At 40.8% G+C, this 15,525-nt stretch overlaps 2 protein-coding genes across 2 annotated transcripts; one reads left to right on the forward strand and one right to left on the reverse strand.

The window, feature by feature from the left end:
- The first annotated feature begins 3,851 nt into the window (after positions 1-3,851).
- On the forward strand, positions 3,852-4,615 carry LOC146273526 (G0/G1 switch protein 2-like). The gene is made up of 2 exons (XM_084705511.1): positions 3,852-3,976; positions 4,128-4,615. Exon 2 carries the CDS (start codon positions 4,130-4,132, stop codon positions 4,481-4,483), a length of 354 nt encoding a protein of 117 aa, XP_084561637.1. The 5' UTR covers positions 3,852-3,976; positions 4,128-4,129; the 3' UTR covers positions 4,484-4,615.
- Positions 4,616-11,210: 6,595 nt separating this feature from the next.
- On the reverse strand, positions 11,211-14,794 carry ldlrad2 (low density lipoprotein receptor class A domain containing 2). The gene is made up of 5 exons (XM_084706111.1): positions 14,522-14,794; positions 12,840-13,325; positions 12,487-12,639; positions 12,258-12,401; positions 11,211-11,592 (listed from the first exon to the last, which is right to left on the reverse strand). Exons 1-5 carry the CDS (start codon positions 14,613-14,615, stop codon positions 11,285-11,287), a joined length of 1,185 nt encoding a protein of 394 aa, XP_084562237.1. The 5' UTR covers positions 14,616-14,794; the 3' UTR covers positions 11,211-11,284.
- Positions 14,795-15,525: the final 731 nt, after the last annotated feature.

Consider the following 15,525-nt stretch of genomic DNA (forward strand, 5'->3'; position numbering starts at 1 on the left):
GTTGTAGGGTTTGTGACGTTCTAAACACGAATGTTGCCAACAGGGATGTTGTAGAGCTAGTGGACAAACTATGCAACGCCAACACTCATAACATGGTTGAAGGGTGCTTTGTCAGTTGTTTTATATATATATATATATATATATGTATATATGTATATATATATATATATATATATATATATATATATATATATATGTATATATATATTCATTTATCAGCTATTATAAATGATGATACTGTTTGGAAAATGCCTAATATTTGCCGATAATATTGGCCAGCCGATAAATCGGTCGGGCTCTAAGGAATACAGCTCTTTAGAGCTGATCAGGAGTGATTAGTGCCAGATGTCTCCTTCACCTCCCGGGTCCTTGTGCTCGCTGTGTTAGTGGAGTTGGGGCTTGGTTGAGCACTGGAGTGGCGCAGACACCACCCATACCACTGTGTAAAGAGGAAAACATTTTATATATAGTTTCAATATGCTTCCAGTTCAGATTAGATATGGTGTATCCTTGTGCATCACTATGCAACACAGATCACATTGCTGCAGACAAAACCTATTTGTGCTTACTGAAAATGTTACTTTTTGTCCTATTTCTACTTTGCAGACCAGTCAAAAATAAGAAAAGAAAGTTCTATAGCTTTTCATTGCATAAAACATTTGTATGTTTTGCTCTCTTCAAATTCATAGTCGTAACTCTCAAACAAGTCCAAATGATGAGTCAAATGTATTGCCATATTGTAACCTTGTTTAATCCGGTTTTAAAAAATCCGGAAATGTTTATTTATTGATCTTTTCTTTATTAAAATGAAACTCTGAGTTGTATTTTAAGAAGATGGTTACCATATGAAACAACATTGTATTAAGCTTAGTTCAGCCCTGTCAGCTAAGCTGTTCATCAGAGGGGTCATATCTGGACATATTCATAGCAGTGGACTCCTGATGACAACTCACCATTTCACATGGACCCTGAATGTATCAGTGATTAATCCTGAGGTGAGATGGTCAGTGAGATAGAAGATATTACAACTGGTGATCTTTCAACAATATAGTCGGCTAAAATGTGGCCGAAAATGTGGTTTAACACAGACATTTGGAAAAAAAAGGCCAGAAATGCGGGGGGAAAGTATGTGTGTGTGTGTTTGTGTGGGAGGTGCTTATGTCTGTGTGTTTGACTGCTGCACATTAGTGACCGACCCTACAGTAGTATGTGATGCGTTTTGTCATGTCCCTGGCCTGGACCTGCCCTTTTCGTTTTCCGTCTGTTCTTTCTGCCGGTCCCTTTTGGTTTTCAATTACAGGCTCCAGCATTCCTGTCCACACAGTCCGTCTACCCTGTTAACTAATCACATCTCATCAAATCATCAGGATATTAACACCGGTTCCACGTCTCTATAAGTCCATGTTAGTCGGCCTGTCTGATTTATTGTAGTCAGTCTATTCATCAAATTCTGTCAGTAACTTGGTTTCTCTGTCTGTTTTCTTTAGACTCCGTTCATACCTTTGCCAGCTCCAGTCCTGTGTCGTCAGTCAAGCATTCCCCCGGATTCTCCGCTACCATCTTTTCTCCAACTTACAATAAACCGTTAATTTACTCCCGTGGTCTGAGTTTTGTATTTGGGTCTACCTGCCAGCCAACCATCGTGACACGTTTTATTTTTATAGGAGACATTTTTGTTAATTTATAATTTCTGTATGTCAACATCCACCTATAACTATGCACCTGGGCCTGACCACTCCCCACACTTTCTCTTTTGCTGACCATTTTGGTAAGTTGGTTCGTAACTTACCTGTATCTAGACCATGTGAGGTATTTTTTTATTATTATTATTAATAAACCCATATTCTGCTCCAGGATCAGTTGCTTCTCATTGCCTCTTTGGTCATCCTACAGGATATATGTGTATGTTAAAAATCTCATGTTGCTGTTCAAATGTGTATAAATATTAAATTTCTGTGTGTGTTTGTGTGTGTGTATGCTTGTAAAATTGTGAGTATGTTTTGTGTGAATATGAACACAACAACCAGAAGCAAATATTTCTATTGTCTGCAAATATCTATTTCTTTGTTTTTTCACACATTGCTATTTCTCAATGTGGCCAGAATTGCTGTCATAACTATACCCAGGGGAATCAAAGTGGGTTTCCTTCATCCCCAGATAAGAATGGTAGACATGATTCTTATGACTTGAATTCAAAATTCACCCATCGAGTTGAAATAAGTCTTAAATAACAATTGCAAATTATTTTAATAAAGGTAAAGGTTCTTAGGTAAGAGTATCTTCCTAAAACCTATTCACAAAGCTGCTGAGACCAACTTTTACTGAGGAATGGGGCAAAATCCTAAGCTAAAAGGGGATTTACCGTGTTGCTATGGCTTATTAACTATGCTCACAGTGATTGGCTGATAGGGAATGGGTCTCTCAGTGATTTAATCATAGAAATATTGTAGAACAAGGTATCGTGCAAATTGTTTAAATTGTAGGGTAAGTGTCACTAATTAAACAGCGAATTGTCAGCCTCTAACATGTGCATCTCATAAACAAATAGGTCAATGTGGGGTCTGGAGAGGGCATTTATTGTGATATGCAATGTTCTACTGACGGATGGCTGAACTATATCTAGTTTGTTTGTGCTGCATAGCTGTGGCCACTCTGTGGCCAAGTAGCATAGAGTTTCAAAACCTTGATCTTCTGTGTTATTAGGTTGTTTCTATAATTGACTGCATCAATTTACATTGTATTTAGTAGACACTCTTACCCAGAGCAACTTACAATAGGTACAAGGACATTCCCCCCGAGGCAAGTAGAGTGAAGTGCCTTGCCCAAAGACACAACGTCATTTTGCACGGCCGGGAATCTGATTAATAGCCCGATTCCCTAACCGCTCAGCCAGCTGACCCCCGTATCCCTGATAACTCTACTACAATAATAATACCCTTGCAATTAAGGCAATACCTTTTTAAAAGCCCATTATCACAGCATGTTTCTAAAATCTTTACATTCCTAGGTGGATTGGCAGCAATAGATATTTTAGAATTGTTTGTGATTTGGTCTTAATGACTTAGGAGTCCTATTTATTACCCCTAACTTTTCACAGATTTACGGAGCTGGTTCTTTATTTTTGAGTTTCTCCTGAATCGGCAAGTTATGAGCTACTCGAAGGCTTAATATGTTTTGTGAATATGGCCAATGATCAAATTTAAAAATATATTATTACTGACAAAAAGCAATGCAAAATAATGTTTCAGTACTATTTACAGATGCATTGTAAATATTGAAATTAGTTAGGCCAAGTTAAAGTGGTGAATATTACAAAAAGAAATAGGATGATTTGTAGAGGCAATGGCTATTGTGATCAGCTGTTCCATCCTGCTGTCATTAGTCACGGTTTAGGGTTGTCACTATGTGTCATACATGACAGAAGTGGAGACTGGGTTTGAGTCTGGTTCAAACTATTGATTGTTTCCTGGAAGATTGGGGACTACAATAGATACAATGGATGTTAGAAAGCTTTTAGCTATCAATTAAAACCGAAAACTGTTGACATGATTTAGGAACACAAATTTCCGGTGACAAGACAATTAATTCATAATAAATGGGTGTTTGAATGAAATTACCTCTTTTCAGTCATACACTTACAGTAATAGAATGTCTGTCAAAGCACGATATTTGGTTTGCCCAAAGGTCTTTTGTTTCAGCTTTTAACGCATCACGCACACAAACACGCCTCACCAATCGTTGACTATAACTGTGGCAAACTGCGGATCACGTAGCTCACGTTCAATTGATCTTGGCTTTATTTTGACTTGTGCGTGGGGGACTCGTGTTTGGCTTCTCTTTCAATAAACGTCAGAGAATGGGCGGCAACCCGTAAAGCTTCATGTAAAAGCGAGAAGCGCCCCTTCATCCGTGCGCATTGTGACCAAACCAAGCTTCGCCAAAGTCTTCCAAGAACAGACTAAATAACACAATTCAAGTAAGTAGCAGTCTTTGAAACTGTACGCTGTGCATATAAATATAGAAACTCTTGTCACTTGTCATTAAGCCGAGCGATATTTTGAAAGATAACCTGCTGTATATGAATGTAAAAAAGGGACCGACAACAATAACTCGATGTCTCTCGACAGAAATGGAAACCATACATGAAATCATCCCCTTTGCTAAGGAGATGCTAAGGCAGAAACCTAACCGAAGTATGCTGAAGTTGTACCTGATCGGTTCGGTGGTGGCTACCCTGGGAACTTTCCTGGGTGTTATGGACACAGTTTGCAAACTATTTTCCTTCAACGAACCACTAGATGCCGAGCTGGCACAGCTGATGGCCAGGGAGCAGAAGTTGCTGGAGACTGAGGAGAAACCGAGAAAGAAAGAAGAATTGGAAGTTGGGAGACAGGGGGAGGTAGCCAAAGAGGTCACTCAACCCAAGGAGCAGAAGGAGACGGAGGTGCATAGAAACGCAGCCAACCGCCTTCACGCATCTTAAAGTTCCCAGTGTATTTTGCTGTTACATTGCGCAGCTTTTATTAGTGCGCGTCAAAAGGTACAGAAAAAGCTTGACGAGAGCGAATGCAAACACAGTCAACTATAACGTTATTTGAGTCTGACTGCTGAGCTGCGCTACGCTGCTTTGTGTGACCTGACGCTAAGTTGAATGACCCTTGTCGACTTTTCTCCACGAAGGGAAGGTTAGAAGGTCTTGCTGAGAGACGGCCGTTTTCGTGTAACGAAAAAGAGCAGGGTCGCTGCTGTGCAGTCTCCCAAGTTACATTTGCTACAGTGGTGCCAAATAAATAACATTGTATATGCAAGAAAAATGTGCTACGTGACAATCCTGTAAATGTTAGAAATCTTTTTGCAACTTAATAAAGAAATATTTTTATTCAACATGCTGAAGGAATAGGTTGCACATGAAGTGTGAACTTTGCTCTTTGAGAAATAGCCAACAATTGGATATTTAGAGTGTAACTGTCCTAAATCTGCTTTCAGGTGAAAAGTTGTGGGTGGGGATTTTCTCATGAATAATCATTTATGGGCTCAATTAAATCTAAGTTACACTGATGTATACAATTCTGTTAATAATGCTAGATTAGATTAAAAATAGTAATTCTGGAGAGTGATGCTAAAACACTGTAGCTTGCGTCTGTAAAATCAAATGCAACGTCTGCAAGTGAAAGGTCATGCAATGTTAAGGATTTCTCCCCAATTGACTTCCCTGTCATTGGCTATTGCACAGACAGACTGCACCTGCTTCAGTAAAACCTGTCAGCAATGCTGTGACAGGTGAAGCCGAGACTATGGAAGGAGAGATGATGAAAAGGTAAGCTAGTCTATCTGAATAGTACTAGATTGGACCAGAGCATTTCTCTTCCTGGGGCAAACGTTTCACAAATCCTAATACTACCTCTCTCCAGTTGCTAAAGCACTCCAGCGGGAAATGGGACGTGCACAGATGCATGCCCTCCGTTTTGGCAGCCAAATCGATTCTGTTGCTGTGCCAAGGCACAATTTTGTAGTAGCCTAAACCATACAATCTGTGATACTCTACTCTTGAAACTGAAAATAAAGTATTAGTCATAGACAGTGACACACTCTAGACAGGGGATGGGGGGTGGCACTGGTGCCTCATGTTAGACAAAAATGCTGCAAAAGTGCCCTCTTGGATGCCCCAATGGTAGATCAAACGTGATAAAGGGCTACTATGGTGGCCCAGTGCAAGAAAATGTGATAAAGTGCCGTCTAGGGTGCCCTTTCCAGTGGAGAAAATGTGACGCAGTACGCTAATAGGTTCCCTTACCATGGAAAAACTGTAATGCAGTGCCCTATAGGGTGCCCCTATGTGCAAAAGGCACACTATAGGGCAGTACCCTCTGGGTACCTAGTGAAAAAGGGTATTGTTAAGAAATACCCTTTATGCTGCATCTTTGGGGCAGTGTCCCAAAGGATGCCATTTCCAGTGGATAAAATGTGATGCAGTGCTGAATAGGGTACTCCTACTGGTGAGAAAACATGGTGCCCAATTATGTGCCCTGCCAGTGGATAAAATGTGATTTTGAGCAATATAGGTGCCCTGGGATAAACGAGGGATCCTACGATTTCCCCTACAATGTTCCCTCTAGGCTATGCTTTCCTTAAGTGAGTCCTGTGACAACACTAGGGTTTTAGCAAGGGGGTCAATACATTAAGCTAGTATCTGCACAGTCCATTTTTCAATATATGTACCCTTTAGGTTAGGTTATATTATATTAGGTTAACTGTATTTGATAGTTTAACAAAGTACATTTTGTCAATTTGGTTGTTAAATGTGACACAGTAAAGGAAAATAAAATACTAATTCATTGTTGTGCTGGTGGGGCCCCATGGTAAAGAATAGGTTGCCTTTAAATTGTTCTCCCCTGCCTTTCAGAGAAATGTGCAACTGTCCTTCTATGGCATCAGATTTGAGTCAAAAGTCTGTAGGGCACTGAATCACATTTTCTTCCCTAGGATTTTTGTCTCTCCATGGCAAGGCACTTCAACATGTGTTCTCACTTGGAAGGGCATCTAAGAGGGCACTTCATGAGCTTTTTCATCAGCAAAGCACCTGTAGGGAACCTCAAGTTAAGCCCATTGTAAGGCCACTTGTATGGCACCACATCAAATTTTCTCCACTGGAGGGGTTTCCTTTACGACACTTCCCCACATTCTCACACATGAGGGAACACCCTGTAAAGCACTGCATCACATTTTATCCACTTAAGGAGCTCTTCATTAGATGAGTATCTAATTGGGCACTTCATGTTTTTCAACCCTATGTAGCCCTGCATCCCATTTTCTCTACTGGCAAGGGCCCCCTTTGGGACACGTCATGTAGGACCAGCATAGACAGCACTTCATAATGACAGTCTTTTTCCATTGGAGGAAAGGGCACTAATATGGAATGCCATGTTTTGACCAATGAAAGGGAACCTTATAGGGTACTGCATCACATGTCGTGAAATGTTCTTCCTCTAGAGGGCATGAAAGGGCATCCTGGAGGAAACACAATCATTGTTTTCCCACGTGAAGGACAGCCAAAAGGACACTTGTAATTTTCACCACTCTTGAGGGTACTTTCAAAAGTCTCTTCAACCATGCCCCCCCACCCCAAGGATGTTGGGACATCTTGGGACATGACACCTGCACCCAGAAAGAAAGCCCCCCCCACCTTATGGTGCTTGACCACCCTGGCTCCTAGGTGGTGTAGTAAACCCATTGTGTAAACAGAGCACATTCTCAAACTCCTACATTAAGCACTTGACCTGAAGTCACTTACTCAGCACTTATGTACATTCCCTCTCATGGTATCTTTGAATCTCTTTTCTGCATGATATACAGTTAGGTCCATATATTTTTGGACACTGACAGACACAATTCTTTTTATTTTGGCTGTTTACCAAAACATATTCAAGTTACAGTTTAACGATGAATATGGACTTAATATGCAGTCTCTCAGCTTTAATTTTAGGGTATCCACATCCAATTTCAAGGAAGGAATTACAGTACTTCAATATACGGCAATACAAAAAGGCTTGGACGTCCACGGAAGACGACAGTGGTGGATGACACAGGATCCTTTCCATTGTTAAGATCCTTTCCATCACAACTTCCACCCAAGTGAAGAACACTCTCCAGGATGTAGGCATCATTTGGAAGTCTACAACAAGGAGAATACTTTAACAAGAGCAAATACAGAGGGTTCACCACAAGATGCAAACCATTCATAAGCCTCAAGAATAGAAAGGCAAGATTAGACTTTGCGGGGGTACAAGCCAGCCCAGTTCTGGAACAGCATTCTTTGGACAGATGAAACTAAGATCAACCTGTACCAGACTGATGGGAAGAATTAAGTATGGAGAAGGCTTGGAATGGCTCATGATCCAAAGCATACCACATTATCTGTAAAACACGACAGAGGCAGTGTGATGGCATGGGCATCATTTGTCTGAAATAAGGGGAACTGTGTATACAAATGATTCTAATTCCTAAATGTTTCATACAATATTCTAGTTCAACCCCTTGAATTAAAGCTGAAAGTCTGTACTTCATATAAATCTTTTTTGTTTCATTTCAAATCCATTGTGGTGGCATACAGAGCAGAAATTATGAAAATGGTGTCACTGTATTTGAGATTTGTAGCATTGTCTTGTGTCACAGACTGCACCTGAGACAATTTACAATGTTGTATTTGACATGATTTTGTATTCTTATCTGTGGAACTATGCAATAACTCAATCAAAATTATGTTATTGTTTGAAGCAATCAGAATCATAATCAGAATGGGATTTATTTGCCATGAAAGTTTACACAGACAAGGAATTTACTTTGGCAGGAAGGTGCATTAAGTTCAAATGCCAAATTGGTCATACGGTTTTCCTGAAGGTAACTAGCCCTCCTCTGAGACAATATGCTTTCAATCAAAGCTTTTAAAACCTACATGGCCAGGTTAGCAGTGCTGACTGCTGGCATACAAATCAGATGTTGTCAAAGGGTTTTCTTTATGGATGAAATGCTGGCTAGCTAACCAACCGACATCATCAAGTGGATACATTCAGTATAGATCAGTGAATTTTCTGACATAAATTAATGTGTTTACTGATATCAAAACTGCGAAAATGTAACTGTGGTCAATTTACAACTTTTGGGAAATGTTGGTAACTGTTTATGACTGGAAACCACTGAAGAGAATTGTGGTTGTACACATAGGCTACCTGCCATATTTATTTTTATTATGTATAATATAGCTATTTGTATTATGCTTTTTATTCTAATGAAATTATTGTTTGCTACAAAAAAGATCCATTATTTTAAAAAGGATACAAATAAGAATTCTGTTACAAAGAAATCACGAGTAGATCTTGTCCTAAGCAATACATTACCCCAATATAAATGTTTGTGTTTTACAGATACATCATTATACTTGGGACCTGGTACACACCTCAACATTTCTGTTTCATGGTTTAGGTAGATTAGAATTAAGTTATCTTCTCTTCCTGCAACCAAAAAATACAGTACCATTGTCTTTGGTTGTGTGTTTACCTTTACACCACAAAAGCGGAAGACTGATGTCTGACCTGGTTTAATAGGGTCAGCACCCATGGCTGAGTGAATCATAGATGAAGCATCCGGAGGCTTGGGACACAGAGATACCAAGCAGACAATGTTAAACCATTGTGTCAAAATAGGGTAGCAAACACGTTGAGTCAACAACAAGAAATCTACTTCCACATGTAGTAAGATAAGTCTAAAAATAGTTTGTGTGTGTTTGCGTTCAAATGTTTGTTAGTGTCCGTGTATTTTTTATTGTTTTAGTTTTTACATATGTTAATGAGTCTCACTGACATTAAATATGCTACATGTGAGGATAACCAAGAACAAACAACAATTCAAATAATAGTATTTGAGAATGTACAGTTTGTACAGTTTCATCTCGCTTTCTTTTACCCAAGTACCCACAAGTTCTTGTGACTGCATTCCATTGTCAAGTATTTAAAATATTCTATGAATTTATGGATTGAAAAAGATACAAACACAAACAAGTGTAGTCATAGACTCAAAACTAGTTAATTATCTTTATAGAAAGTGATAGATTTGACCTGAAAGGTTGCTGGTGGTTACAGAGACAACAGACATAGTAAGTGGCTTCGAGAGACTTTGCATAGCTCTTCCTATTGTCAACATGGCTCTCATTGGTGGTGATCAACCATCTAAGAAGTATATATTTTACCAATACTTTTTACCTCCTTGTTTTATCTATTAAAGGATATGTACATAATATTCTGAAATACTATTTTGTTCTTCCATAGACCAACCATTACAATGCTAAACAACAGAAACTGATGTAAAATGGTTTAACCATTAAAAGTAATTTACTTTTTTATTTTGTGATTTTTACATTCAAATATCAAATGGTACACAAAGTGATGACTTAGCAATTTTGAAATTCAAATAATGAAGATAACAATTCATGTGTTGCAGATTGATACAAACTTTGTCTTTGAATATTCACTTTGCAACAGATGCACAAGTTAATGCTAGCAATCTGAAGTAAGGACTAAAATAACTGACAACCGACTTGTATCTCACCCTCACGCACTATGATTTATATTTTCTTACATAATGCAGTGACTATTTGGGCCCTGACACAAGGGCTGACTGCCATGCCATACATAATTGTTTCAAAACCCCAGCCTGCTCAATCCCGGACTTGCCGTAATATGGTGCATCCGGGTGATTTGACCAGTGTGTGTGTGTGTATGTGAGTGCGTGCGTGTGTGTGTAAGGCGCATGTGAGTAAGCTTGTGAGTGCATCTATATGCACATGCTTGTTCAAGAGAGACCGAGATAGAAAGAGGGAGCATACTCAGCTATGCAGCCCAGCAACCCAGAGGGTAGAAACAGCATTCCTGTACACAGCCAGGGGGTCACCGCTCAAAATCCCTCAAAAGAGAGTGGCGGGGTACTGTGTAATCTGGTTACACAACAGCCACAGATGGAAAACCAGGAAAGGTTATTTAGCTACTCGATCAAGATCCTAATAAACGTTTGCATGGAAGACATGAGAACTGTATGTGTGTGATTTCCCTTGTACCAATGACCTATCCAAGTGAAAACAATGGCGGTAAAGTGGGATCTACCCTGCTGAAATATTTCCCTTCTGGCCCACACCGGGGGGGACCCCACTGCTAAAGGGGCTCATATGGGAAATGAAACAACAAGTCAGTTTCAGTAAATTGGGAGGACATAGAAAGTTGGGGGGAATCAGTGGAGACCAGAGCAGCTGTAGACAACAGGGGGCTTATTTTCCTGGATTTTTTGGGCCAGGTCACCGGAAAACCCTAACACCTAACACTAACCCTTATTGAAACATAGTGTAGTGACAAAAACTAATCTAATCCTACATTTTTTATAATATATAGAATAGTTCAAAACAATATAAAAGTCAAAAAGACCTATTTGGTATCTGCACAGTACATGTCTAATGTTTTACTACGCAGTAACTCTTCCCATTCGGTACCCTGCATCGTTCCTTCAGGCTACTGTAACATTCATTATGACATAGTGAAAAGATAATCATGTTCTTATAAAGTCATAAAATAGGATGGAGAGTAAGACATAGGTTTGAACCACACCACACCGTTTAAGACATTCAATTCAATTCACTTTGGCCTCCATCTCTTTACATCGTTGTAGCCGATGTTAGCTCCACGCAGTCTGGATTTAGGATTAGCATGTTCTTCTCCAAACCACTGTAGCTAGCCATGCTATGCTACACTGCCACAGTGTTAGCATTAGCATTAGCGTTAGCCATGGCTGAGGTGAGCACTCCCATGGCAGTGCTGTTGATTGGTACTTGTGGGGTAACTTTAGCCGGGCGGTGATCCTTTTTGTGGGCACAGCTGCGGGCGCACAGGTGACAGGAGGCACAAGTGGAGTTGCAGCATGGCAAGAAGCGACAGAGACTAACCCTCCAGAGAAACCAGCCAGGTGACCAGCAGCACCAACACAGGAGCAACCCACCAGCTATCACACCCAGGACAATGTAGAGGGCCAGTAGAGACACATGGGAAGGGGAGTCTGGGGAAAGGTAAAGGAAGTGTGTAAGTACTCAATCATAGAAATATGATGTATTGCATTATTACTGTATACTGGGCATATTTGTGAAATATGATAAAAGAGGTGTGATATAAGAACACACCGTTTGTCTGTTTGTCTGCCTACAAGCTCAAGGGTTGCAGATCTTTCTGAATTGATCTGTCCCTTTAGCTTCTGTGTCGAGGCTAAAAGTGGCCTATTCAAAGTGGATCAGCTTTATAAATGACTAACAATTTCTATCGTCATCTAGTTTCCTGATTTTTTTTTTCCTGAACGGGTATCTTATTGGCTTGGCACAGACAAAAGAAATCCAAGGCTAACAGCCAGTCTCTAACGTATCTATTTGCACCTTGACCGAGAGGAAAAGAAACAATAGTGACAGGTCACTCAAAGGACCACATTCACCACTGAGTATCCATCACAGTTTATGGGTTTACAACAAGTGCCAACATTAAATGACGACTATGAGCACCACAGTTAGCTTTATGTCCTCTGTCATAGATAACTGTGCTTTGCATTTGAATGGGCCTCTAGTTTATTTGAACCCACAAAACAGTTTTCAGATACTAACGTTCGCCTTTCTCCAGCTTCATCCTTGCTTACCAAGAACTAGCACAAAACAGTGGGCTATTGAACAGGCAATTCACCTGTCACAGAGTCATGATTGGGTATGCTGTCTGGTGTACCACAGTTCCTGTGAGTAGATACTGTCACAGTGGGCGGGTTGAAGATAGGTTGTGGCGGAACAGTTATAACTGGGGATGGGGGTTGCACTGGAGACAACTGGCCTGCTGAGAAGGGGACGGGAGAGGTTCAGTTCTATTGGTCATTGGAATTTATATTGCAACTTGTGCTCAACTTATCCCTGTGGACCACCTGAATTGCATCCTGTGGGCAGGTGGTCTTCCAAGTCACTTCCATCCCCACAGTTGTCGATTCCCTTGTCATCACAGACCAGACTCATGGGGATACACTTCCCATTCCGGCATGAGAAGTAAGGCTCCCCACTGCACTCTGATTGGTTGAAACCTACAGATAGACAAGGAACAATGCATCTGAGTGAGTAATTAACTAATTAACTAACTAATTTAAAAGGAAACCCATACTTAACAGTTTACTACCTTCATGCCCTGACTATACACTCCAACACAACTCTTACGCAACAGTGGTATTTGAAACGACAGCAACAAAAGTTTAAGACTACAGTCAACCATGCCTTCATCTCTCACCCAGTCTAAAGGAAGTGAAGTCTCCCACAAAGTCCACTCTGGGCTGCGTACCCCGGGTCACCAGGCGCAGGGTCAGATAGTTGCCCGTGGACAGCACGGGTCTCGGTGGACTTTTCCCACATAATGGTGGCCCAATAGTAGGCGAGCTCTTATCCCGCCCGTCATGGAACTGGATGTAGGATCCTGCGTGGCATGGGTCGCCTGGACCCTCCCCTGGTGTGGGCTCCAAACGTGGAGCGAGTGGGGAGGAGCCTCGAGGGGACTCTGGAAAGAGTGGGGCTGGACTGAGGGGTACAACGCGCAGCAGACTGTAAACCAGGAAGAAACGGAAATGGAACTGGACCTTGTCCTTGGGAGACGCTGCTTGCATGGTTAGATGACAGTCTGTGCCCATGGTGACAAAGTAGTACTTCTTGGACTCCAGGTGTGAGTTCACAATCATACCATCTCCCCGGATGATCTGTCCACAGAAGTCCACTACATTCACTACAAGAAACAAATAGGGCGACTGTCAAATGGGAATATGTTTCAATTGACCACATATGGCGGGCACACTTTTTCTTGTCATCTACGTTGGACAAGCTTCATTTTAATCAAAAAGTATAAAATTAAAAGAGATACTATGTTCTCAAATGGGTACATGCTAATATTTTCATCAAGCGTTAGGGTCTGAGAAATAATAAATATATCATCCTCATCAATGTAACAACTGACAAATTGTCTGTGAGGGCAAGATGGAGCCAGATGATTTGCCCTCACATTCCCCTATATTGGCAGGAAGCCAAATAATGAGGAGATTTATGTCCACCCCCCAGTTTATTAGCTCCGTTTCCTGGGGCGACTGCTCAATCCTCCTGCACTGACCTCCGGGAATGTTCACAAGAAGGGGAGGAAAACCAGCCATTTCTGAAATGTTCCAGTGCAAGTCGACATAATGTCACACAATCATTGTTAAAAACAACAGCATAACATTGGTTCTCCAGTGATCTAGTCAGATTTGTGTGAGACTGTGGAATTCTGTCTAACATTGAGGCTTTAATTGTCTTACAAAACATACACTGACAAAATGAGTGTGTAATGTGAACATTTTAAACACTTTAAATCTAAAGTTTTGAAGTCCCCCTTCAAAACGAAATTTACATTTGAAAAAATAAAACAGCTCCTGATTGGACACGTAGTGAGAGATGAAGAGGGCAAGTGGCCCCATGGTACAAACATTAACACAATACTGTAGCCGTCAATGTCTCACCAAAAGTAAACAAACCTAAAATAATCAAAGGCTAAGAAAAAAGACATTCGAGAGGTTTTCAAAATGACATTAAATATTTAGCGGGGCTTATTTAAAGTAAATATAGCCCACAGCGTGTGTGTATATACGGACGTTAACGTTTAATTAACGTTATGATAATGCGTAACTGCGTTCCATACGCTCTCCTGTAGTTTATCTAGATTAAGGTTTAAAGGGTTACATGTACACAGCGAGAAAAAAATCAATATATGCTTTATTAAAGCGAAGAAAATAGCATTTTATCGGTGGTGTAATAGCTCCAAGTGCATTGAAGCGTCAGCAGTCACAAATAAATTACTAGCACGGGGCAGTGCGTCAGCCCGATGGCAACAAGTGGCTGGCAAATGAATCAGCCATGGAATCAATCTTAAAAAATGATCTTCCATCTCCTTACCCGTCTCAATAGCACAGGTCGTGAGTGTCATTAAGCTGAGAAGAATAAATGATTTTGACAGGCGTTGAAATTGGTTCTCTTTGTCCATCTCCATCTCCGTCTGAAGGTCTACGTATTCCCTTGTGTTCTTCAAGACTGTCCCATCCGAAAAAAACTGTTATATTTCAAAACCTAAAGTTACGTCTGTGTTTTTTCCGTGTAAATCTCTGCTACACGTGAAAAGTTATCATCTGGCTAAATAACATGACTGCCATGCGAAAACTTATTATGCGCCCCGAGAGAAGCCAAACGATGACGACGAGCAAGGAATATTCCCTTCTCTGTATAATTACTCTTCATCATACTGGCTTTTGTTCCTTTTAACCCCCTCTTTGATGAATCTATCTACGTGTTCTGTCATTTCCATGACAACGGAGGGGCAGTCGGCCCCTCAATCCGCCTCCATTCAATCTCCTGAACACATTCAAATGGACCGGTGGACGCGGGACAAGCCATCTGTTTCCTTATACTTCTTGAATATAAAGTATAGGCTTGTATCGCGCTTTCGGGAAAAAGAAGGGACTGTGCACAGGCTCGGCTCCAGAATGCATCAGATGGGGGGGGGGGGGGGGGGGGGGTACGTATCGCTAAAATAATGGGGCACAACATTCCATTTGGGGGAGGGGGGGGGGTAATGCCCGTCAATGAGCCTCCCCCCCCCCCCCACCCCTATTAAGCTAAATTGCCATGTTAAAAAATATTTAATGCATACATTTACCTTACAGTAATGCACACGTCATTACCCGACCTGACCCGTGAGCAAGGTCATGGGTTAGGAGAATCTTCTAAAAGGGTAACCTGCAATGATTTACTGAAACTATAGAGGCTTTTCCGCACCGTCACCAGATTTATTGATAGTAAATGTAAGCAGTTTTCTTACAGGATTTAAGAAGCAACAAACAAGCTAAACAATATAATTTCATCCATTCATGGGTTTAACATATTTTTTACACATTTAGTCGGAA

This window comes from Hypomesus nipponensis, chromosome 9 (genome assembly GCF_054491055.1).
Source record: "Hypomesus nipponensis isolate SF chromosome 9, ASM5449105v1, whole genome shotgun sequence".
Taxonomy (NCBI): Eukaryota; Metazoa; Chordata; class Actinopteri; order Osmeriformes; family Osmeridae; genus Hypomesus; species Hypomesus nipponensis.